The following is a 21,968-nucleotide window of genomic DNA, read 5'->3' on the forward strand; positions in this document are numbered from 1 at the left end:
GGACATTGCAGGGATCCAGGGGCAGCCACAGCTGCTCTGGCAATTCCATTCCAGGCAGGAATTCCTGCCCAAGATCCCATCCAGCCCCACCCTCTGGCAGTGGGAGCCATTCCCTGTGTCCTGTCCCTCTGTCCCTTGTCCCCAGTCCCTCTGCAGCTCTCCTGGAGCCCCTTCAGGCCCTGGAATGTGCTGGAAGCTCTCCCTGGATCCCTCCCTTCTCCAGGGGAACATTCCCAGCTCTCCCAGCCTGGCTCCAGAGCAGAGGGGCTCCCTCTGGAGCAGCTCCATGGATTCCTCCGGATTTGCTCCAGCAGCTCCTCCAGTGATCCCCATTTTATCAGGAGCTTTATAAACACAAAACAACTCCTACAAATTTCTGAGGACGCTCCAAACTCCCTCAGCAGGACGGGATCTGCACCCCAAAATGTTTTCCTCGCTCACATTTGGAGTAAAATCCTGTTTATCCTCACGAGAAGGGAACAGCAGATTCCAGAGGCAGGGAAAGAGCAGCTCCCACATCCCAGAGGTCCCAAGGAGGGGTGGAGCTGGTTTTCCTGCTGGTTTTCCTGCCAGTTTTCCTGCCTGTTTTCCCAGAAGCAGCAGCAGGAATCACGAATTTCCACCTGTTCCGAGGTTCCTGGAGTCTGGAACAGCCCAGGAGCTCCATCCCTGAGGAGCAATTCCTGCCAGGAGTTAATGGGAAGCGAAGGAACCGCAGGGAAGAGCAGGATGAGCCCAAATCCAGATGTCCAGAGCAGGGCTGGATACTCATCCATGGATGAGCCACTGCTTTGGGGTTACGGGACCATCCCAAATAATTCCTGTTCCTCCATCCCTGGATTTAGGCTTATTCCTTTCCAGAGTTAATTTGGATAAACCTCCCTCATCCTCATATGGATAAACTCACAATTGCTTCATTTTCCTCCCTGAAATCCTGACTTTTTCTCTATTTTTCCCTCTCCCATTTTGCAGGAATATTTTTCTTCCTCTCCCTTTTATTTACATTTTTCTCTTCCCTCCTTTTCTCCCTTCCCCTCTTTTCCTTCCTTTTTTTTTTTTTTTCTCCTTGCCAGCAACAAATCATTCCTTGAAGAAGCAGCAGCCTCCCAATTTTTCTTGGAAGTGCCTCATTCCTGGAGCAGGAAACTGCCAAAATTACACCGGAATTATGGAATTAATGGAGCCTCATTACCCCCCGCAATTTCCCCGGGGGGAAATTGTTCTCAGGGAACGTTCCAAACCTCAGCCAGGTCTTGGTGACCTCTGGAATCTCAGGAATCGCCTCCACGAGGATCTGTGGAGCATTTCAGAGCCGTTCCCGGGGAAATGAGCAGTGCCTGGGAAGGAGGGATGGGAAAATCCACGTGGTGCCATCCCATGATGTCATCTCCGGGAGATTTTCCCTCCTTTATCCCAAAAAACCCACCCTGGATGGGTTCTCCCATGCCAGAGTATCCTTCATCCCTCTTTTATCCCCTTTTCCCTCATCCTCATCCTCTTCCAGTAAAGAATTCCAGTTTTAATTGGCTCAAAATTGGGGTTTTCTTCCGTTATGAGCCAGAAATTTGCAGGGTTCGTTATCCATGAGGTGGAATTATCCCGTGGTTTGTTAAAATCCAGGAAAACAGGATGATCATCCCTGAAAACCTCACCGAGCTCGACATTCCCTGGAAGTTTAGGATCTATTTTCCCTGCTTAAACCATCTAAAAATCCATTAAATTAATGGAGGTGAACCCAGATCTTTGTTCCTGAAAAAAAAAAAAGGGAATATCCCTAAATAACTGCACCACATCCTGATTTTTCCTTCTCCTTCTTGTGCTCCTGGAAGATCTCAGGACTTTTACAGCAAATAAATTCAATGTTTGCTTTCAGATCCAAATATTGCCCTAATATTTGGCCCAGGAAATAATTGCTGGGAATATTCTCGACAGGAATATTCTCGTTTTTCCCATTAGGATCATTAGCAGGGTCATTTCCTACTGCTGCTATGGAAAAGCAGGAACAATTTGGGAGCCAGGTCAGGAATTATTTGCTTTACTTTGTGTGCCTTAAATATTCCAAATTGTCGTCGATGGGTTGATTAACATATGGCCGTTAATTGGCGTTATTTGATGGTTTATTCCAGCTGGATGCTCCAGGTGCAATAAACACCTGGAATTGCCCGGGAATGGCTGGAGCGGGAAGGGATTTCGAGTTCCAGGTTGGGATATTTTAGGTGGGGATTTATTGCTTCGGATTTGCGGCCTGGTGAAAAACCGGGAAACGGAATCACGGAATTCTTAAGGCTGGAAAAGATAATTTTTGGTTTATTGGTATTAAGATTATTATTTTATAGTTAGGATTTTATGAAATCGCGGAATGGGGTGGGAAAGGTCCTAAATCCCATCCAGTTCCATGGGCAGGGACACCTTCCGCTATCCCAGGTTATTCCAAGCCCCATCCAACCTCACCTTGGACATTTCCAGGAACGGGGAATCCACAATTTCTCCGTGAAACCTTTCCCAGGGCCTCCCCATTCCCTGGGTAAGGAATTTTTTCCTCCCATCCAATCCAGTTCTCTCCTCTGTCGGTTTTAAACCCACTCCTTGTCCATATATCAGGTGCTGCGTTTCCCTTCCCGCAGGAAAACGGGAATTCCGACGACGGCTCCGCGATCCCGCGGCACAGATCCAGGAGATCTCCCGGGCATGAGGGACACCCCGTAGGGATCCCATTCCAGAGCCATCCCTGTGATCCGGGAGGAAGCAGGGCCCCTTCCCTGGAGGCTCCATCCCCGCCTCATCCCCCCGGTGCTCCGGGAGCTCCGAAATTCCCGTCGGGATCCGCGGTGAGCAATGGAAGTGGATCCCTGTTTTCCCACCTGTGGAAATTTAGGGATAAATATCCATAAATAAAGCAGGAAACAGCTCCCGCAGGAACCGTTTTTCATGGACAAACAGATCCTTCTCCATGAATTTATCCAGGGAAATGAGGGAACAGAATAATCTGGTTTTTTGGGGAAAACAGAACAACTGGAATCTCCTTGGAATATCAAAGATATTTCCCTGTGGTGATTGTGATAAACCTGCCCAATCCTGACACACCCAGACATTCCAGGGATCTTTAACACAAGATCCCAGAAATGGAGGGGAAAAAAGTGGATTTTTATGAAATTAAGGAGGAAAAATTCCTATTCCTAGGAGTTAAAGATGAAAAATTCAGGATGGTTTTCCCATTAATGGATTTCTTGGAAACCAGGGAGTGACCCTCAGCCTGCATTCCCAGGAGGAACGAGCTGAGCTCGTCCACACCTTCTCCAGAAATTCCATGGTTAAAGTGGGACACCTGTACCCGTTGCCAAAAGCCTGGAATTCCTCAGGAATTGCTCAGGAATTCCTTGGTCCTGACAGCCCCCAGATGTCCCATCCAGGCTGGAGCAGATGGGGAGCCTGGAGGCTCCAAATCCAACCAGGAACGCTCCAAAGGATCCTGGTGATCCCTGGAAAGCCCCAGCTTCCCTCTGGGATTCCCCACTTCCTTCCTCGCATCCCGGATGTTCCTCAGGGGTGTCTTTTCCATGGCTCACGTTTTTCCAGCTGCTCTCACACTTCCCTCTCCTCTTTTTGAATCCAAGGCATATCCAGGCCCTCATCATCCGAGGAGAATTAAGGTAGGGAATTCCTCCCGTCCTGCTCTTATCCCAGGGAGGAGGCAATTGCTCCTTCCTCCCGTCCCATCCCACCCTATCCCATGGATCCCATCCCATCCCATGGATCCCATCCCATGGATCTATCCCATCCCATCCCATCCCATCCCATGGATCCCATCCCATCCCATGGATCCCATCCCATCCCATGGATCCCATCCCATCCCATGGATCCCATCCCATCCCATGGATCCCATCCCATGGATCCATCCCATCCCACCCCATCCCACCCCATCCCACCCCATCCCATCCCATCCCATCCCATGGATTTATCCCATCCCACCCCATCCCATCCCATCCCATGGATCCCATCCCATGGATCCATCCCATCCCATCCCATCCCATCCCATGGATCTATCCCATCCCATCCCAGTGCCGTTTTTCCTTGCAGAAGGAGGGAAGTGTCCCGGCAGATCCCTCCTCCCGTGGCCCAAAGGTCAGTGCTCTTATCCCACTTTTCAATGCGCATTCCCGGGATAATGATCCATTTTCCCAGAGCTGTCTCATTTTGGAATCACTGGAAAAAAAATTAGGAAATCCGAGATGAAATCGACAGTTTTGCCATTGGCGATGAGCTGAAATTCCAGGATGGAATCTTTCACAGCTGATCCAAACATGGGATTTGTGTTTTGGGAATCCTCAATCAGTTTGGGATTCCTCCTGTCTCCTTCAAATTCCTGGAGTTCTTGGAATTCTTTAACATCCACGTGTCCTGGGATAGGGAAACCCTCGATTGGTCACTTATCCCTGGCCTTAGCTCCGGGATTTTTGGTTTTCCCTCTGCATTCCCACTGCACAGGAAAATTCCCAATCCATTGTGGGAATGCGAGTGCTGGAAATCAGGGATTCCTCCATGGATATTTGCCAAAAACCAGAGCGGGAATGAGGGCAGCACCCACCTGGTGCAAAGAGGGAAGGGAAAATTCCTTGGAATAAGGAATTTTTGGGATTGATTTTTTTAGGGGGTGGAGATTTTTGGGATTGATTTTTTTTGTTGTTTTCCAGGGAGAAATGGGAGCTCCTGGAGCCCGCGGAGAGAAAGGAGAAAAGGTAGGGATGGGATTTCCCAGCCTGATCCTTTGAAACCAGAATTCCATGTGCTGAGAGGGTCTGGAAAGGGAAAGGCAGTTGGGAATCGTGGACGGGACAATCAGCTCCAATGGAAACTGGGATTGGCGCATTCCCACCTTTTCCCCGGAACCTTCCCGGGGAGTTTGTTCCCAAATTCCAGCAGCTTTCCCACACATCTGCCACGCTCAGGAGGGAATACAAAATTTCAAGGTTGGATTCAGTGACTTTTGAGGAATTTTCCAGCCTAAACGATGGAATTATTGCATTCTATGATGCCGAAAATTCGGGGGGGTTGGATTCCTAATGTTTATTTTCTTCTGGATAAGAGAACTAAAAGATGGGATGGATAAGGAAAATCCAGCCCTGGCACAAGGATAGGGATGGAAAAAAATGCCATAAAAAACCCTCATTTGGGCAGTGGAAATTCATAGGGAGCAGCTGGCAGATCCAATGGGACGGGACACGGAATTTCAGGAGAAAGGGAGGGTTGGTAAAAAGGGAGAATCCCGTGGGGAATTTTGGACGGAATCCTGGGAGAAAAGGAGGGAAGAGAAGCAGCTGGAAAGGGAATTTTGTCTTGCAGGGGCAGCCTGGGGACGTGGGAGAACCTGGAGAGAAGGTGAGTGCTGGAATCAGCTCCAAAGTTTATTCGGGAATCTCCTCCTGGATCCAATCCCAGCCCTGGAATATCAATGGATTAAATCTAAGGAATTACAGAGCTGCGGATGAACCTTTGTCCAGCAGGATTAATGGAGACAAACCAAAAATATTGATATAACAATTAATTATTTATTATTAATCAATAATTAGGCAAAAAGATCTTCATCAGAATTATTAAGTAGGGAGAAGCTGAAACTCCCGGGATAGGACAGAACAGTGCATGATAGTAATTAAGTAATGAAAGTAATTAAGTTAAATTAATTTAAATTCATTATTTTGGCATTTGAAAATTTAAAGTAATTATTTTAAAGTGATTACATTAAAATGAGCCAAATTCCCCAATAATTGAAGTGGGGATTGATGTCACTCACCCAGACAACGACCTGAGAGGGGCGTTTGATGTCCCCTCTCATCCCATCACTGAATTCCTTGGAATTAGGGAATTTTCCCAGGTTTTTTCCCCCACATTCCAGGCAGAGAATCCCTGGAAATCTCTTGCTCGGGCGTGACAATTCCATGACCTCGGAATCCTCTCTTTGTTCCCCAGGGCACCAAAGGAGACCGAGGGGAAGAAGGTCAAAAGGTAAAGGACAAAGGTGGTGCCAGCCAGGGGTGACTTTTCCTCCTTTTCCCGTATCCCACCTCGGGATCCCACCTCCGGATCCCACCTCGGGATCAGCGTCTAGGTCACCTCCTGAGGCGTGGCTGGGGAGATTCCAGGATTATCACACGGACAGGACACCTTGGGAATGAGTATTGAACACCAGGGAATGAGTCTGACCCAGAATCCTGCGATACCATTCCCGGAAATATTCCAGGAGGATCACACGGACAGGACACCTTGGGAATGAGTATTGAACGCCAGGGAATGTGTCTAACCCTTGGATACCATTCCCGGGAGAATTCCAGCTCCCTCTTTTCCAAAGCTGATTCCCAGCAGCTTTGTCTCTCCAGCCCAGATCATCCAGAGGAGATGAGGGCTCTGCAGGAACCCTTGGAATGGGATCAGCTCTGTGGGATTTCAGCTGGATCTCCGTGGAGCAGCACGAACCGAACTCTCCCTGAGCTGGGTTTACCCTGGGAGGAGAATTCCTGATTTTTCCTGACTTTCCTTTCACAGGGAGAACCAGGAATTGGGTTCAGAGGTCCCGTTGGCCAGGCTGGGCCACCTGGACTTAAGGTAAGCTTGGATCTCACCTGGATTTTTTTTTTCCTGGGTTTTTCCTCTTTGTCATCCTGGATTTCCACTGCTGGAAACCCAGGATGCAAAGAGAAAGCTCCAAAACCATCCTGGAAAGGCGGGAGAGGGATTTGGGATAGAGGGAATGCTCTGTGTCCTCCAAAGGGCCGTTTCAGAGGGGGATCCTGAGGATAAAGATGGAATCATGGAAGGGTTTGGGCTGATCTCTCTGCAATCAGCAGGGACATCCTCAGGCTGGGAAAGAAAAGAAATCCAGGGAATTGTGGGCTCAGCAGGAATGAGTTCCAGGGATCCCCGGGATGTGTGAGTTCACCACGGGTCAGGAGCTAAAGGCTCTGTACTTACTTAGCCATGGAAAAGCCCTTTTGTCACCAAAACTTGGGAAGAAAAGAGATCCCAAAGTTGGGTTACAATTTCTCCAGCCCTTGGATCTCCTCATGGATCAGGACTGGGAGTGGTGTCCCAAATTCCATGCACTGGTCATGGGAATTCAAGGAGACATCCCAGACTTTCTCCAGGACCTCCAGCAAATCCCACCCAGCATCCCAATATCCTTGTGATTCCCTCACCAGGGCGAGCCAGGGGCCCCGGGACCTCCAGGAGCGCAGGGAATCCAAGGAATTCGCGGCAACGCCGGCACTCCCGGATCCCAGGGGGACAGAGGAGCTCCAGGTGTGCCCGGAATTCCAGGACAGAAGGTGAGGGGACGCCATGGGTTGTGTTTGTCACCTCAGGGTGACCGCAGGGAGTGAACTGTCCACGCCAGGTGGGTCAAACCCCCACAGCTCCAGGTGTCCCTGAGCCTGGACCTTGTCAGGGAAACGGGAACAAATCCCAGTTGGGAAAGGAGAGGTACCAGGAATGATTGGAATGATGGGATCATCCTCGGTTCCAAAGGAAAACAGTGGAGCTCCCAGGAAGTTTTTCTTCCTGGGAATTCAACAGTGTGGCTGGAGGAGGGGATGGGGAAGGAGTGGCCGTAGCATGGGGATGGCAGCTGGAATTTTGGGGTCATTAATCCCTGGGAAGAGAGGGAGGAATCCCTGAATCCCAGGATCACTGAGGTTGGGAAAGCCCTCCGAGGTCATGGAGTCCAAGCTGTGCCAAATCTCCAGTGAGTGCCACATCCAGGAATTCCTTGGGCACCTCCAGGGAAGAGGACTCCAAACCTCCAATGCCTGACCACCCTTTCCATGAGGAAATCCCTGCCAGTGCCGGGAACGCTCGGATCACCAGCTCCTGCTTTTCTCTGGATCAGGGAAATCAGGACCTTTCCCATCCATGCATTCTCCTCTCAAAGGGTTTTGTTTTCCAGGGAGAACGTGGGAGGAGAGGCCGGAGTGGATTTCCTGGGCCCGTGGGACCATCGGGATCCCCAGGAGAAGAGGTGGATTTGCACATATTCCCTGTGCCTTTTGGGAGGGATGGCTGTGGGATCTGGGCTGGATGGGCTCTCATCCTTTGGGAATGTTGGGGTGGGAGAGCCCCGAGCGCTTCCAAAGCAAATCCGCCCTTTTATTTTGTTCTCCTTGTCCTGCAGGGAATTCCTGGGACACCTGGACCCAAAGGCAACAAGGTCAGTGCCACCCTGAAATCCTGGGATGGGAATGGGACAAATCCCTGCCTTATCCTGGCTCCATCCCATTCCACCCTCCCTCCCTTCCTCCCGTGGCTGCTGGAGCACCCTCGAGGGAGAAGAGCAGAAAATCCATGGAATTGAGTCTCCTGAGTCTTCCTGGGACTTCAATCCTGGCCAAACTCACAGGAATTGTGTGGTGGGGTTTCCCTGCTCCGAGTGACACCTCTGGAATTCTTTGCTTCCCAGGGAGACGCCGGCGTTGGAGCCGCTGGCCCGAGAGGTCCCCGTGGATTCCCTGGGCCTCGGGTAGGTCCATCCATAAATATTCCAGGCTTGGATCCCTGCAGCCTCCAGCCCTCTTTGGAGGCAGCTTTATCCATCACCACCCATCCCAGAAATTCCCTGAAGGGTTTCAGGCAGCAAAATTCCCTTTTTCTCCTATCCCTGAGAAGTCTTGGTCTCCTTCTGGCAAAGACGGATCGGAGGCCGCGTTTAAATTCGCTGCTCCCGTGGCTGTCTCACAAATAAATCGGGATTTTTATGGCCAAATCCATCGGGACAAACTCCCCACCTGCTTTGGGATGAGGCAAAACGCTCCTGAAAATGTCAACAGCTGTGGGTAAACCTTGCTGGAGTGTCGTTATCCCAAGGAAATGATGGAATAACGTTTCTGCTCTTCTGACTCCGGCATAAATCTAAATCCCGGGATCTTGGGTGGCATTGGCTTCATATGGGAGACCTAAATTTGGCCTCAATTATTTGGAATTTGGACAATTCCTGAGGTTTAAAGGCAGGATCATCTCAAGGAGGTCATTGAAGGCCTCCATGGATCCTCCAGCTCTTTCATCCCAATCCATAAGAACACCCGGCACCTAATCCTGATGGAGGCTGGACAAGTGCTCTGGAGACAGGGAATTCTGCCTGCCCCATTCCCAGCGGGATGGTTTGTGGGTTTGGGATTCCCTGTGTGCTGCATTCCTCATTGCTGTCCCTGCCCCTCTGCATCCCCAGGGTGACGAGGGCATCGTGGGAATGCGGGGTCCCCCTGGAATGATGGTGAGTGTTCCGATATCCCGGAAAACCACGGATCCACGGCCGGCAAAATCCCCACGGGCCATGAGAGAAACAAGATGGGATCCTTCCAGTGGGAAACAGAGATTTGGGAACCTGAATGGGATGAGGGAGTGGGAATCCTGTAAATTCCTTGCCATTCTTGTCCATTTGGGTGGCTCATCCCAAGGTTTGGAAGCCCTCCTGGAATATCAATCCCTCCCTGCTGTTGTCAGGTCTGCGGGAATTTCAGGAATTTCAGGACAGGAATTTCAGGCTCTTGTTCCACTGGAAGGGGCTGAGTAGGGGAAGACACAAATGGCAGCTGGAATTTGGTCAAACTCATTATTTATTAATTATTCTTTATTAATTATTATTTATTTTGCTGCTATTTTTCATGGAATGAAAGTAAGAGGATTTTTTTGTAAGGACACAGAGCAATAGGAAATTGGGAATGGCTTTAAACTGGAGTAGGGCAGGGATAAATGGGAAATTGGGAAGAAATCCTTCCCTTTGAGGGTGGGGAGGCCCTGGCACAGAATTCCCAGAAAAAATGTGGCTGCCCCATCCCTGGAAGTGTCCAAGGCCACGTTGGATGAGGCTTGGAGCATCCTGGGATAGTGGAAGGTGTCCCTGCAGATGGAAATTCCCCTCTTCCTGCATATTCCCAGGAATTTGGCAAACAAATGATGGATTTTCACCTCTCCAAATGCGCTTCCCATCCTGGCTTGGCCTCCACAGGATCCAGAGATCCCCATCAGGGATCCACCTCCACCTTGGAGGAACCTCTTGGAGCAACCCGGCTTTTCCTTGATGTTGAGGTCCAAAAATCCCAGTGGGATTCTCAAAATGAGGGAATTTGGCGGAATTTATCCACCTGCCAGGAGATCCCGGTGGTGGCCAGAGAATTCAAGCAGGAGCTCCCGTGCTGGTTCTTCCAGTGGTTTTTCCATGCTGGAGCCCATCCCTGGAAGCAGCTCTGCCTTTGGATGGAGGCTGCTCTTTCCCAACTTTCCCATTTTCCCACTTTCCTCCTGCTGTTGTAGATCCTCACGTATTTTTTATGTGTTTTTCCAGGGTCCCAAAGGCTTCCCAGGCGTGAAAGGCCAAAGAGTAAGAACTGATCTTATCTACAACTCTTATTTTTATCTACAACTCTTATTTTTATCCACAGCTCTTATCTTATCTACAATTCTTATCTTCTTTGCGTGGTTCCCTGGTGTTGTGGGGAGCAGCTGCCCTTTTAAACCAGCGGGAATCATCCCAGGATCTCCTGGGAATGGACTGGGGGAACCCCTGGATCAGCCTTTGGGAAGAATCCCGGGATCTCCTGGGAATGGAATGGGGGAGCCCCTGGATCAGCCTTTGGGAATAACCCCAGGACCTGGGAATGGACTGGGAGAGCCCCTGGGTCAACCTTTGGGAATAATCCCAGGATCTCAGAATGCACTGGGAGAGCCCCTGGATCAGCCTTTGGGAAATCCCAGGATGTCCTGGGAATGCACTGGGAGAGCCCCTGGATCAGCCTTTGGGAAGAATCCCAGGATCTGGGAATGGAGTGGGAGAGTCCCTGGATCAGCCTTTGGGAATCATCCCAGGATCTCCTGGGAATGGACTGGGGGAGCCCCTGGATCAGCCTTTGGGAAGAATCCCGGGATCTGGGAATGGACTGGGAGAGTCCCTGGATCAGCCTTTGGGAATCATCCCAGGATCTCCTGGGAATGGACTGGGGGAGCCCCTGGATCAGCCTTTGGGAATCATCCCAGGATCTCCTGGGAATGCACTGGGAGAGCCCCCGGATCAGCCTCGCGTGCTCTGCGCTCCAGCTCCTATTCCATACAGATTCCATTAAAAGATTTGAGGGAGAAATTTGGGAAAGCCTTCATTTTTAGGATGCCTGCAGGGTGGAGATGCTGAATCCCACTGGGATGGGAAATCCAGCAGTAATTCCACATTGTGCTGAGCATGGAGTCGGGAAAGCCACCTCAGTCCTCTGGGGTTTTTGAGGGTTCCACAACATTTTATGGCGAGCCGAGGGTTTTCCAGAGTGTCCAGAGGATTTGACTTCCAGCTCCAGGAGGTTTTAGTGGCTTGGAGTGGGAATCAATGGCCTGAGCAACACAAGAGGGAATAAAAAGGGAATAATTCACCTAATTGTTTTTTTCTTTCCCTGTTTTTAGGGTGATCGGGGTCTTCTGGGACCAAAGGGAGAACGAGTAAGGACCTGTCAGATTTTTGGGGATTTTCCTTTCACTGTGGGGCTCCAAGAAAAGCCTGGATCCATCCTCTCCTTGTTGTGCCTATGAAATAAAGAGGAGACAATCCCTGGATTCTCCCCCTCCTCTTTGAGGGTCTCCACCAGCTTAAATCAAATTTCCTGATTCCATCCTTGCACTGGAAACATCTCTCAGAGCTGAGTTTGTGGGATGGAGTTGATGGGATCCTACAAAGCACACACACACACAGAAAAAAAAATAAGAAAGTAATTTTGGGAACGATTTTCTGGGGCATGAAAATCCTGAATTAAGGGAGGAAGAAAATTCCCCCTGATTTTTTGGAATGAGCAGCTGACCCCAAAGCCAACCCTAATTTCCAACAGCCCGAGCTGGCTCCTGACAGGTAATGGGAAAATAACTCCTCAAGTGCTCCTGGAAAATGCTCAGAAACCGCTGAACTCGTGCCCGGCGTTTTGTTAAGTTCCTTCCTGGCTGGAATGGCTCGTTGGAAAATGAGGTTTGGAAAAGCTTCCGTGATGATGCCGCCTTTGAGTCACGCAATATTCAGTGATTAAGGCCCATTTGCCTCTGAGGAAGCTCCTCGGGAAAGGAACTCGCTCCAGAGACCAATCAATTCTTAATTTGCTTCGTGAGGAGGCCTCGGAACTCTTCCCGAGCTGAAGGAATGTGGGATGCATTTTCCAAAGGATGCCTTTGTAAAAGATAAGGTGGAATTGGAGATAAAACGGGAGCAGGAGGGGGGAAATTGGCTTGGGTTTGTCCCACCTGATTTGCAGCCTAATTTTCCATCTCATTCTACCTGGATCAGTGTGGGGATAACTCCATGAATCCCAGGGCTGGATTAAGATGCAGGATTTTCAGTCTCCCTTTTATTCCCAAAAGTTTTTGAGCCCCATCCTGCCTCTGTTAGAGAGCTGGGAAGCAGGAATGTGTCTGAAACCAGAATTTGGGCAGGGTCCTGTGGTGAGGGTTGGACAGAGTCCAAAAACATTGGATTTTTGGGAATATTGATGGATTTGGAATCGATAAAACTCTAGCAAGGCAGAATCACCCAGATCAGGGATATTTGCACTGAAGGGAGTTGAGTGAAGGGAATTTTCTCCAAAGGGAACGCACCACCAGAAGGTGCCTCATCCCTTTGGAGACACAACCATCCCTTCTCCAGAGCAGAGACATCCCTTGGAATAACCTGGATTCCACTCTCGGAGCAGCGTGGCACAGATGTCTCCGTGGGGTGACACTTCAGGGGTGTCACCCCCCAAAACCTCCGTCTGAGGGGTGACCTGAGTGCCACTCCCATTGCTCAGCTCTGACTGCATCCAGAAACCAGGACACCACGGACAGCTCCATTCCTTATCCTGGGCCAGGACACCACGGACAGCTCCATTCCCTATCCTGGGCACTGCATCCATAAACCAGGACACCACGGACAGCTCCATTCCCTATCCTGGGCCAGGACACCACGGACAGCTCCATTCCCTATCCTGGGCACTGCATCCATAAACCAGGACACCACGGACAGCTCCATTCCCTATCCTGGGCACTGCATCCATAAACCAGGACACCATGGACAGCTCCATTCCCTATCCTGGGCACTGCATCCATAAACCAGGACACCATGGACAGCTCCATTCCCTATCCTGGGCCAGGACACCACGGACAGCTCCATTCCCTATCTTGGGCCAGGACACCATGGACAGCTCCATTCCCTATCTTGGGCCAGGACACCATGGACAGCTCCATTCCCTATCCTGGGCCAGGACACCATGGACAGCTGCATTCCCTATCCTGGGCCAGGACACCATGGACAGCTGCATTCCCTATCCTGGATCACTGCATCCATAAACCAGGACACCACGGACAGCTCCATTCCCTATCCTGGGCCAGGACACCATGGACAGCTCCATTCCTTATCCTGGACCAGGACACCATGGACAGCTCCATTCCCTATCCTGGGCCAGGACACCATGGACAGCTGCATTCCCTATCCTGGATCACTGCATCCATAAACCAGGACACCACGGACAGCTCCATTCCCTATCCTGGGCCAGGACACCATGGACAGCTCCATTCCTTATCCTGGACCAGGACACCATGGACAGCTCCATTCCCTATCCTGGGCCAGGACACCATGGACAGCTGCATTCCCTATCCTGCTGATGGCCACTTCCCACCGCTGGGAAGAGCTGGAAATCCCAATCCCCTGAGTGACAAAGCCGTGTGTCATTCATGGAATCTGTCCCAGCACTAGCAGGGAAGCAGGGAATCACTGGGATCAGGGAATGATCCTGTTGTCCATTTCCATCCAGGAGAACTGCACTGGGATAACGCCTCCAACGTTTTTAGGGACAGGATCTCACTGGGAAACCTCAGGATTTGGAGTTTTCTGGGCACGTTCATGATCCAGCTTTTAATTAAGGGTGATTAACGCAAACAATTAATGTTGTTGTTAATTACAGTGTTCTCAGTGGGATCCAGGAGCTCCCAGTGGATCCCTTTCCCTGTCTCTCCTTTCTCCAGGGTGAGTCCATGACTATTTTTGGACCTCAAGGCTACAAAGGCACCAAAGGAGATCCCGTAAGTTTGACTTTCCAAGATGTCCCTTCCCTGCCTGGGATCAGCGCTGGGAACCAGCTGGATCCTTCCAGGAGAGATGGAAGAATTCAAATCCACCAATTCCTGATTTTCCTTTCAGGGTGAGCAGGGACTGCCAGGTTTTGATGGAGACAAAGGCGAGAAGGGAGAGGACGGACCCGTGGGAGAAAAGGTGGGAACTTCCCAAAGCCTGTGAGGAAGGGACTGAGGGTGGTGAACGGAATTCCCAGAAAAATTCTGGATGCCCCTAGATCCCTGGAAGTGTCCAAGGCCAGGTTGGACAAGGCTTGGAGCAGACTGGGATGGTGGAAGGTGTCCCATGGCTGGGATTGGAACTTTAAAATTGCTCCCATCCCAAACCATCCTGGGAGTCTCTGCTGGAAAACTCAGCCACACCCAACTCTGGCACCGACAGGGGGAGGAGAGGGTGGGCAGGGCCTTGGGGACACCAAACACATCCCAATTCTCAGGTGTTCCCACTGGGAAAAGCCGCCATTCCATTCCCACATCCCCTCCTCCCTCCAGGAGCTGTCCCTGCTCCTGGACCCTCTGGAATGCTCTTGGCAAGGCTTGGATGGCTCCCATGTCCCTGTTGTGTCCCCTGGGAGGTGACAGAGCTCCTCCCTCTCCCTCTGCTCCCCGGGAGCTCAGCCCAGGTCCCAACCTGGCCCCGTTTTCCTGGGAGGAATCATGGAATTCTCCCACTCCCGGCTGAGTCACAGTTCCCATCTCCGTGTCCTACTCATCCCAATTTCCATCTCACGGAAATGGCTTTGGCTCCACAAGCCTGACCCAGGACTGAATAAATTGAAGTTCCAACAGCAGCACTGACACATCCAGCTCCCGTGGTTTCCCATGGGAAGCTCAATCCCGCTGTAGTCCAGGTGGGAATTGCCTGGCCCAAGGTGGGCATGTCCCTTGGGAAGAGGCAGATCCCGCCCTTTTCTGATCCCGCTGCTCAGGCCCCCAAAGTGAAGGAAACTCTTGGAGTTTCTCCCATGGAAGGAGTTCCTGTGTTTTAAAGTCAGATAAAATTCCATGTATTTTATTTGTCCAGTCATGATTCTGATGAATAACACTCCATAAAAAAGGATCCAAAGAAAATAAACCATAAAAAATATTCCATAACAATATTCCATTTTAAAAGATTCCAGGAAAAAATAATCCATGAAAAAAAATCCATGAAATATCCCATAAAGTAACACGCAAACATCTCCTCTTGGATAAATATCTGGATGACTTTGGAGAGTGGAATCTCCAGCCCCAGTGAGCCCAGCAGGGTCTTCTCCTGGATTTTTGGCATGGACACAGCTCATCCCAAGGATCCAAACCCCCTTCCTGCCTTTTCTCCTTCAATCCCCACCACTGGGCAAGGAATCTTTTCCATGGCAATTCCCAGAGGTTCCTGCCAAGTCCTGGCACCGGTGGCTTTCTTCCCGAGCCCTTGGATGGAATTTTTGGATGGAAACGGTGCTTTTGGTCATATTTGTTATCTCCACGGGTTTTTCCATGGATAAATTCCAGAGAGTAGGTGCTCAAGATGTATTTAACAGGGATTTTAACGTTTTAGGGAATCAAAGGAGAAGCTGGATCCAAGGGAATGATGGGACTTTTCGGGAGCAGAGGACCTGTGGGACAGAAGGTGAGCTCTGAACTTGAGGGAAAACCCCATCCCGATTTTCCCATGGATAATAATCCCTCATTCCCTCCCCAAAATTGCCGATTGGAATGATGGAGGCTCCGGAAAAGCAGGAGCAGCTGCACTTTTCCAGGAAAATCCTAAAGATTTTAAAGGAGCAGAGCGCTCTGGGAGCTTTTCCAGGCTGGAATGGTCAGGAAGGAGTTGCTGGAATGTCAATATTCCAGGAGGGAGGCGAGAGATGTTCTCCAGGCTCCATTTAGAGCCGATGGAATCCGTTGTTTTCCAGCTGGGATATTTGGGATAACCCACTGCCCTCCCAGCTGCTGCTGTAGGGAGCTCCTCAAAACCTCTCCTTGTCCCTTTTCCAGAATTCCTACAGCATTCCCTGTTTCCAGAGGGATCTCAGCTCTTCCCCAGGGTAACCCATCCCTGCTTTCCTTGCAGGGGGAGCCAGGAGAACCGAGCTCGCCGGGATCTGCCGTGAGTCGGAAAACGTTTCCCTGTCTTTCCCTGGCTCTCTCCCACAGCCAGGAATGTGGGAAGGGGTGGGAAGAGGCCGTGGGAACTTGGAGCTGCTCCCCAAAGTCTGTCTTCCAAGAGGTTTTGCTGGAAAACCAACGCGGATATCAGGGATCACAGCCAGAGGTTTGGGGTTATGGCCTGCGGAAGAAATTCCTCTCACAGAATTCCCGGAAAAATTACGGATGCTCCATCCCTGCAAGTGTCCAAAGCCAGGCTGGACAGGGCTTGGAGCACCTTGGGATAGTGGAAATTGTCCCTGCCCTTGGGATTGGAACTGGGTGGGCTTTAAGGCCCCTTCCCACCCAAACCGTGCCATGATTCCATGATTTTGCATCAAGGAGCACAAGAAAAATACATTCATTCCATGTTTTTAATGCCTTTTTGTATTTGCCCCGAGTGGAAAGGTCTCCAAGCTCCAAAGATTCTCAGAATCACGGAATCGTGGAATATCTGGAGTTGGAAAGGACCCACCAGGACCATCAAGTCCAGCTCTTAAATTAAGGGCCCAAACTCCAAATTTCCAAGCTTGTCCAAATTTCCAAGGTTGTCCAAAGAAATAAACCCTCATTGATTCGTGGTCACAGCCCCTGAATTATTGACAGGAATCCAGACTGGGAATTGCTCCCTGAGGAAAAGTCCCTCAACCAATTTTTTTTTTTTTAATTTTTTTTTTTATTATTATTATTATTAACATAAAAAATAATTATAAACAACCTTCTGAGCACTTTGCCAAAGCCTCGAGGCCGGAAGGTGCTGCAAGGCCTGGGATCAGCACTGGGAGGTGTTGGATTGAGGATATTTATGGAATTGTTTTGTAGGGAACACCCGAATCCATGGGGTGAATCCATCCAGGAATAGAGCAAAGTTTGCTGAGTGCAAAGGGATCCCAGCATCCCGTCTTTCCCTGGATTTTAGGGATAATAACTCCCACAAAGTGCTGTCCTGCCATCCGCCACCTGAGCAAACCTTCCTTTTGGAAATATCCTGGGATTCTGCTGGTGCAGGGCAAAGCTGAGATTTTCCCAAAATTGCATCCCAACATTCCCAAAATTGCAAAAGCCAGATCCGAGCTGGGACGCTGCTGGAAGATCCATGATGAATTCTGGAATTCATCTCCCCTGGGGCCACCTCTGTCGGGTTCACTTCCCTCTGGTTTTATTGGAAGATTTCGGGAATTCTCACCCGTCATTCCCATCCACTCAGGCACCTGAGGGGAGATCCTGATGGGAATTAAGGTCCCACTTTATCTCCTAAGTGCTCCCACTTTGGTTATTCCTTCCCTGAGTTATTCCCGAGCTGTCCCTCATTCCCCAAATCCCCTTTTCCCCTTTTCCTGAGCACAGAACTCCCATCCCGCCTGGATCCAACGCCAAATCTTCCAGGTAAATCTTCGTGCTCCTCATTTTCCTTCATTTCCCTCCAATCCCATCTTTTATTCCCACAAATTGCCAACAATTGCTGCTCCTGCTGAATTCCCTGGTGGCGATTTCAGCGCCTCCATCCATTCACTCTCGCGATTTTCTGATCCGTGGAAATTCCCAGCCGAGCTGGCAGCATTTGTGCCTTCTCCCTGCAATTATTCCTTGGAAAATTTCAATGGATCTGCCTGACTTCACGAACGGGCTCGGTTTTGATATTCCAGGCCCCTCCTCCCCCTTTCTCCTCTTTTCTAAAAGCTCTTTTTCTTTTTCTGCTCTCTTTTTATTTTGCTGCTCCTGCCTCGCTTCCCTCTTTTATGTTCCAATTGCCGCCCGTTATTCCCATTAACTCATCATCTGGATCATGGATTCCAGCTCCTCTTCTTTATTCCCTGAAATTGCGCATTGAAATCACAGCGGATTAACCCGTTAGTCTCCCCAAAACTCTGATTTTTTTAAAATGCTCTTTTCCTCCCATTTCTTGTTCCTTGTTTTGGTTTCCCAGGGATTCGGAATTCCTGGAGTCTGGAGCGCGCCAGACTCGGAGTTCAGCAGGAGTGGGAATGGTTTATAAGGAGGAATTTGAGTTTATTATGGATATTAAGTTTCCTGGGAAAACTGGGATCGCACAGAATCCTGAAATGCTGAGGGTTGGGCTCATTCCTTTCCAGTTCCCCTCATTCCAAACCCCCTGCCAAGGGGAATTTTCCATTAAATCAGGCAATTCCCGCCCCAAACACCAAAATTTTGAGGCGGGAAAGAAGCTCAAAACTGCAGGAAACGATCCTGACCAGACCCATTCCGCCTAAACCCAGCAGGGAAGGGATAAAAACACGGCTGGAGATTCCATTTGCATCATCCCATCAAATATTGAGGAGCAGGAGCCCAGGAGGCGGAAAAGCTTTTAGGAGAAGTTCGGGAATTCATCCTCCTTTTGATGTGCGCCTTCAAAGGGCTCCGAAGCCTCTTGGGGGAGCATCCCGACGGATTCCAGCTTTTCCCGGGGTGTTCCTGCTCATCCCCGGAGCTCTGCGGGGATTTTTGCCCGGGAGCGGAGGGTCCGAGGTTTCTCTGCGTCACAGGGTTGGTGACTCAGCCTCCCCGCCAATTCCAGCAGCATTTGAATCCCAAATCCAGAGGGCCTGGAGCCGTTTCCAGTATTCCCGCATTAATCGCCTCTAAATTGACGTTTAAATTTTAATTTACTCCCGTTTGTTGTGCAGCCTTGGTTTCCCTGGCGCAACACTGGGATGGAAATCCGAGGGAACAAATTTCCATTTGTATTCTTTGCGTTTTCTTTTTTTTCCCTTTTTTCCCCCCTCTTTTAATTCCTCCCATCCCATCTTTTCCCTGCCCTGGGAAAGCATCACCTCCAAGACCTTCTTCCCCTTCAGGCCAAGTCCAATCCCGATTTTAAACCTCCTAATCCACATTCCAAGATCTCTCCAGCCCAGGATAAGCAGGAAACCACTTGTGGAGAGATAAAACCCGGGTCTAAATCTTATTTATGTGGCCTGGCCTAACTAGGCCAGGCTTAGACCCAGCTTTCCTTCAGCATATCCGTGAGTTTGACTTTTCCTAAAACCATTTGGGATTCTCTCAGGACAAGAAGGATCTCAAGGAAAGCAGGAAGATGAGTTGGACACTGACAGGAAAACATGGAAAACCCGGCACTGGAGATATTTGGCATAATTAAGAGAAACGTTGAAGCTAATTAGGAGAACTCTAATTAACGTCAGGTTTTTTAGCGCACAAAAAGAAGATTTTTGACCCATCCCTGGTCTGATCCCAGCTCCCAGATCCTTCAAACCTCCAGGCACTTGAAGGTATCCTGGATTTCTGGGATTTGACCATCACACAAATGGTTCATTACCCTCCAATCTGTCCCAGCAAACAGAGATATTCCCATTTTTCCCGGGGCTTTATGGTTTATTTACAACCCCAGATGGAATTTTCTATTGATTGTGTCAATAAATAGTTGCCAATAAAGAGATTTTTGTGCCTGATAGCGCCTGGAATATGGAGGAACACGGATTTTCCCTGATCCAGGGAGTTCCTGGCACACAAATCTGGGTTTTTTTCATCTGTATTTTATTTTTAATGAATTTGTTTCCTCCCAACAACCACAGCAAATTAATTCCAAGCAGAGAATTCCACGTGTTCGGCTCTCGATTTGCTCCAAGCAGCCATTTCACTCTCCCCTGAGGGAGCTGAGGGGCTCAAGTGGGGATAAATCCGATTTTTCCTTCACATCCAGGTGCCGGAAAATGTCATCAAAATTGGCCAGGATGGATGAGGAGACTGTGGCAACCTTGGAAAAAAAAATTAAAATTTAAAAACTAAAAAGAAATTCGGATTTTTTAGCAGCTTTTTTTCTATCACAACAATGGGAGACTCCATGAAAAGAGGTCCCGGTGCTGGATGTGGCTACAGAAGCCAAAAAATTCCAAAAAATTGGATAAAAACCCTGCAGCCCCCTGGGTCATGCATTCCTTAAATCCCTGTTCCCATTCCCAACCCCGTCCAGATCTCCTTGGCCTTTGGCTGCCGCCATTTCCCAAGCTGGAATTACAAATTAATCCCACCCAAGGTTTCATTTGTCAGGGATTCACAATCCCATGGAATTGGGGTGAGGAATGGGAGATAAATCCCAGCCTCAGGTCCTGGGGCTGTTCCTGGGGGTGCTTCTGACCTCGGATTGAGGGATCCTACAGCTGGGTTTCCATCCTGGATTGTCCTTATCCCTATCCCTGAAAAAAACGAGCTCTGGAATGGATTTTTCCCAACTTTCTGGCAGGGTGCAGCAGGACTCGATGGGAAGAACGGGATCAAGGGGGCCAAAGGTGACAGAGGCCTTCAGGGACAGAAGGGGAAGCCGGTGAGTGGCAGGAAAGGCCACGGATTGTTTGGGAAAGGACACGGATTGTTTGGGAAAGGCTCTGCCCCTTCCTGGATCCCACATTCCTGTCTGCTCCTTCCTGGATCCAACATTCCTGTCTGTCCTTCCTGGATCCCACATTCCTCTCTGTCCTTCCTGGATCCCACATTCCTGTCTGTGCTTTCCTGGATCCCACATTCCTGTCTCTGCCCTTTCCTGGATCCCACATTCCTGTCTGCTCCCTCCTGGATCCCACATTCCTGTTTGTGCTCCTTCTGGATCCCACATTCCTGTCTGCTCCTTCCTGGATCCCACATTCCTGTCTGCTCCCTCCTGGATCCCACATTCCTGTCTGTGCCCTTTCCTGGATCCCACATTCCTGTCTCTGCCCTTCCCTGGATCCCACATTCCTGTCTCTGCCCTTTCCTGGATCCCACATTCCTGTCTGTGCCCTTTCCTGGATCCCACATTCCTGTCTCTGCCCTTTCCTGGATCCCACATTCCTGTCTCTGCCCTTTCCTGGATCCCACATTCCTGTCTGTGCTTTCCTGGATCCCACATTCCTGTCTGTGCCCTCCTGGTTCCCACATTCCTGTCTGCTCCCTCCTGGATCCCACATTCCTGTCTCTGCCCTTTCCTGGATCCCACATTCCTGTCTCTGCCCTTTCCTGGATCCCACATTCCTGTCTGTGCCCTCCTTGATCCCACATTCCTGTCTCTGCCCTCCTGGATCCCACATTCCTGTCTGCTCCTTCCTGGATCCCACATTCCTGTCTGTGCTTTCCTGGATCCCACATTCCCTTTGATGCTTTCCTGGATCCCACATTCCTGTCTGTGCTTTCCTGGATCCCACATTCCTGTCTTCCTTTTCCTGGATCCCACATTCCTTTCCCTTCCCACCCCCTAAAGGCCTCAGGGCTTTCCTCATGGCCTTTCCCAAATTCTGGAATAGTCTCCAATGCACATCCTGGCCTGGTTTTTAGGAGTTCTCCTCCTCCAGTTCCCAGCGTGGCCATATCCCAAAATCTCTTACTCACCCCGTGTTTCCCAGCCTGAGCTTTCCTGTTTCTTACCAAATCCCAAATTTCAATTCCCTTCACCTCCCAAGTCCCTCTCTGCTCAATGGAAAGCAGGAAACCAAGGAATCCTTCAATAAATCCCTCCTGGATCTCAATTCCCTGGGATCAACTCCCTCATGACAGGGAGGCTCCTAAAAAACTTCCGGCACATGGATGGGATTTTGGCCCAAAATTCCTGAAAATCCATCTCCTTTATCCATTTTTTCCATGCAGGGAGGGAAAGGTGACCCTGGGACCACCGGTGACACCGGGCAGAAAGGGACAAAGGTAGGACATGGATGAGATCCTGGGAATCTCCATCCTTGGAAATGTCCCAAATCCCTGGGAATGTGGTGGAACAGCTTTGGGTG

General features: G+C 50.0%; 1 protein-coding gene across 1 annotated transcript in view; it reads left to right on the forward strand.

The window, feature by feature from the left end:
• The window catches only part of LOC134550432 (collagen alpha-1(VII) chain-like), a 99,186-nt gene that overhangs the window by 57,693 nt on the left and 19,525 nt on the right, over positions 1-21,968 (forward strand). The window contains exons 51-71 of the mRNA XM_063397133.1: positions 2,341-2,424; positions 2,625-2,828; positions 3,615-3,650; positions 4,078-4,122; positions 4,692-4,736; positions 5,341-5,376; positions 5,965-6,000; positions 6,538-6,597; positions 7,191-7,316; positions 7,934-8,005; positions 8,159-8,194; positions 8,444-8,503; positions 9,209-9,253; positions 10,325-10,360; positions 11,428-11,463; positions 14,005-14,061; positions 14,180-14,251; positions 15,650-15,721; positions 16,166-16,201; positions 20,459-20,539; positions 21,832-21,885. Of these exons, the coding sequence (XP_063253203.1) occupies positions 2,341-2,424; positions 2,625-2,828; positions 3,615-3,650; positions 4,078-4,122; positions 4,692-4,736; positions 5,341-5,376; positions 5,965-6,000; positions 6,538-6,597; positions 7,191-7,316; positions 7,934-8,005; positions 8,159-8,194; positions 8,444-8,503; positions 9,209-9,253; positions 10,325-10,360; positions 11,428-11,463; positions 14,005-14,061; positions 14,180-14,251; positions 15,650-15,721; positions 16,166-16,201; positions 20,459-20,539; positions 21,832-21,885 (1,329 nt within the window). The remainder of the gene's footprint in view (positions 1-2,340; positions 2,425-2,624; positions 2,829-3,614; positions 3,651-4,077; positions 4,123-4,691; positions 4,737-5,340; positions 5,377-5,964; positions 6,001-6,537; positions 6,598-7,190; positions 7,317-7,933; positions 8,006-8,158; positions 8,195-8,443; positions 8,504-9,208; positions 9,254-10,324; positions 10,361-11,427; positions 11,464-14,004; positions 14,062-14,179; positions 14,252-15,649; positions 15,722-16,165; positions 16,202-20,458; positions 20,540-21,831; positions 21,886-21,968) is intronic.

The sequence above is a fragment of the Prinia subflava genome, chromosome 4 (genome assembly GCF_021018805.1).
Source record: "Prinia subflava isolate CZ2003 ecotype Zambia chromosome 4, Cam_Psub_1.2, whole genome shotgun sequence".
NCBI classification, from domain to species: domain Eukaryota; kingdom Metazoa; phylum Chordata; class Aves; order Passeriformes; family Cisticolidae; genus Prinia; species Prinia subflava.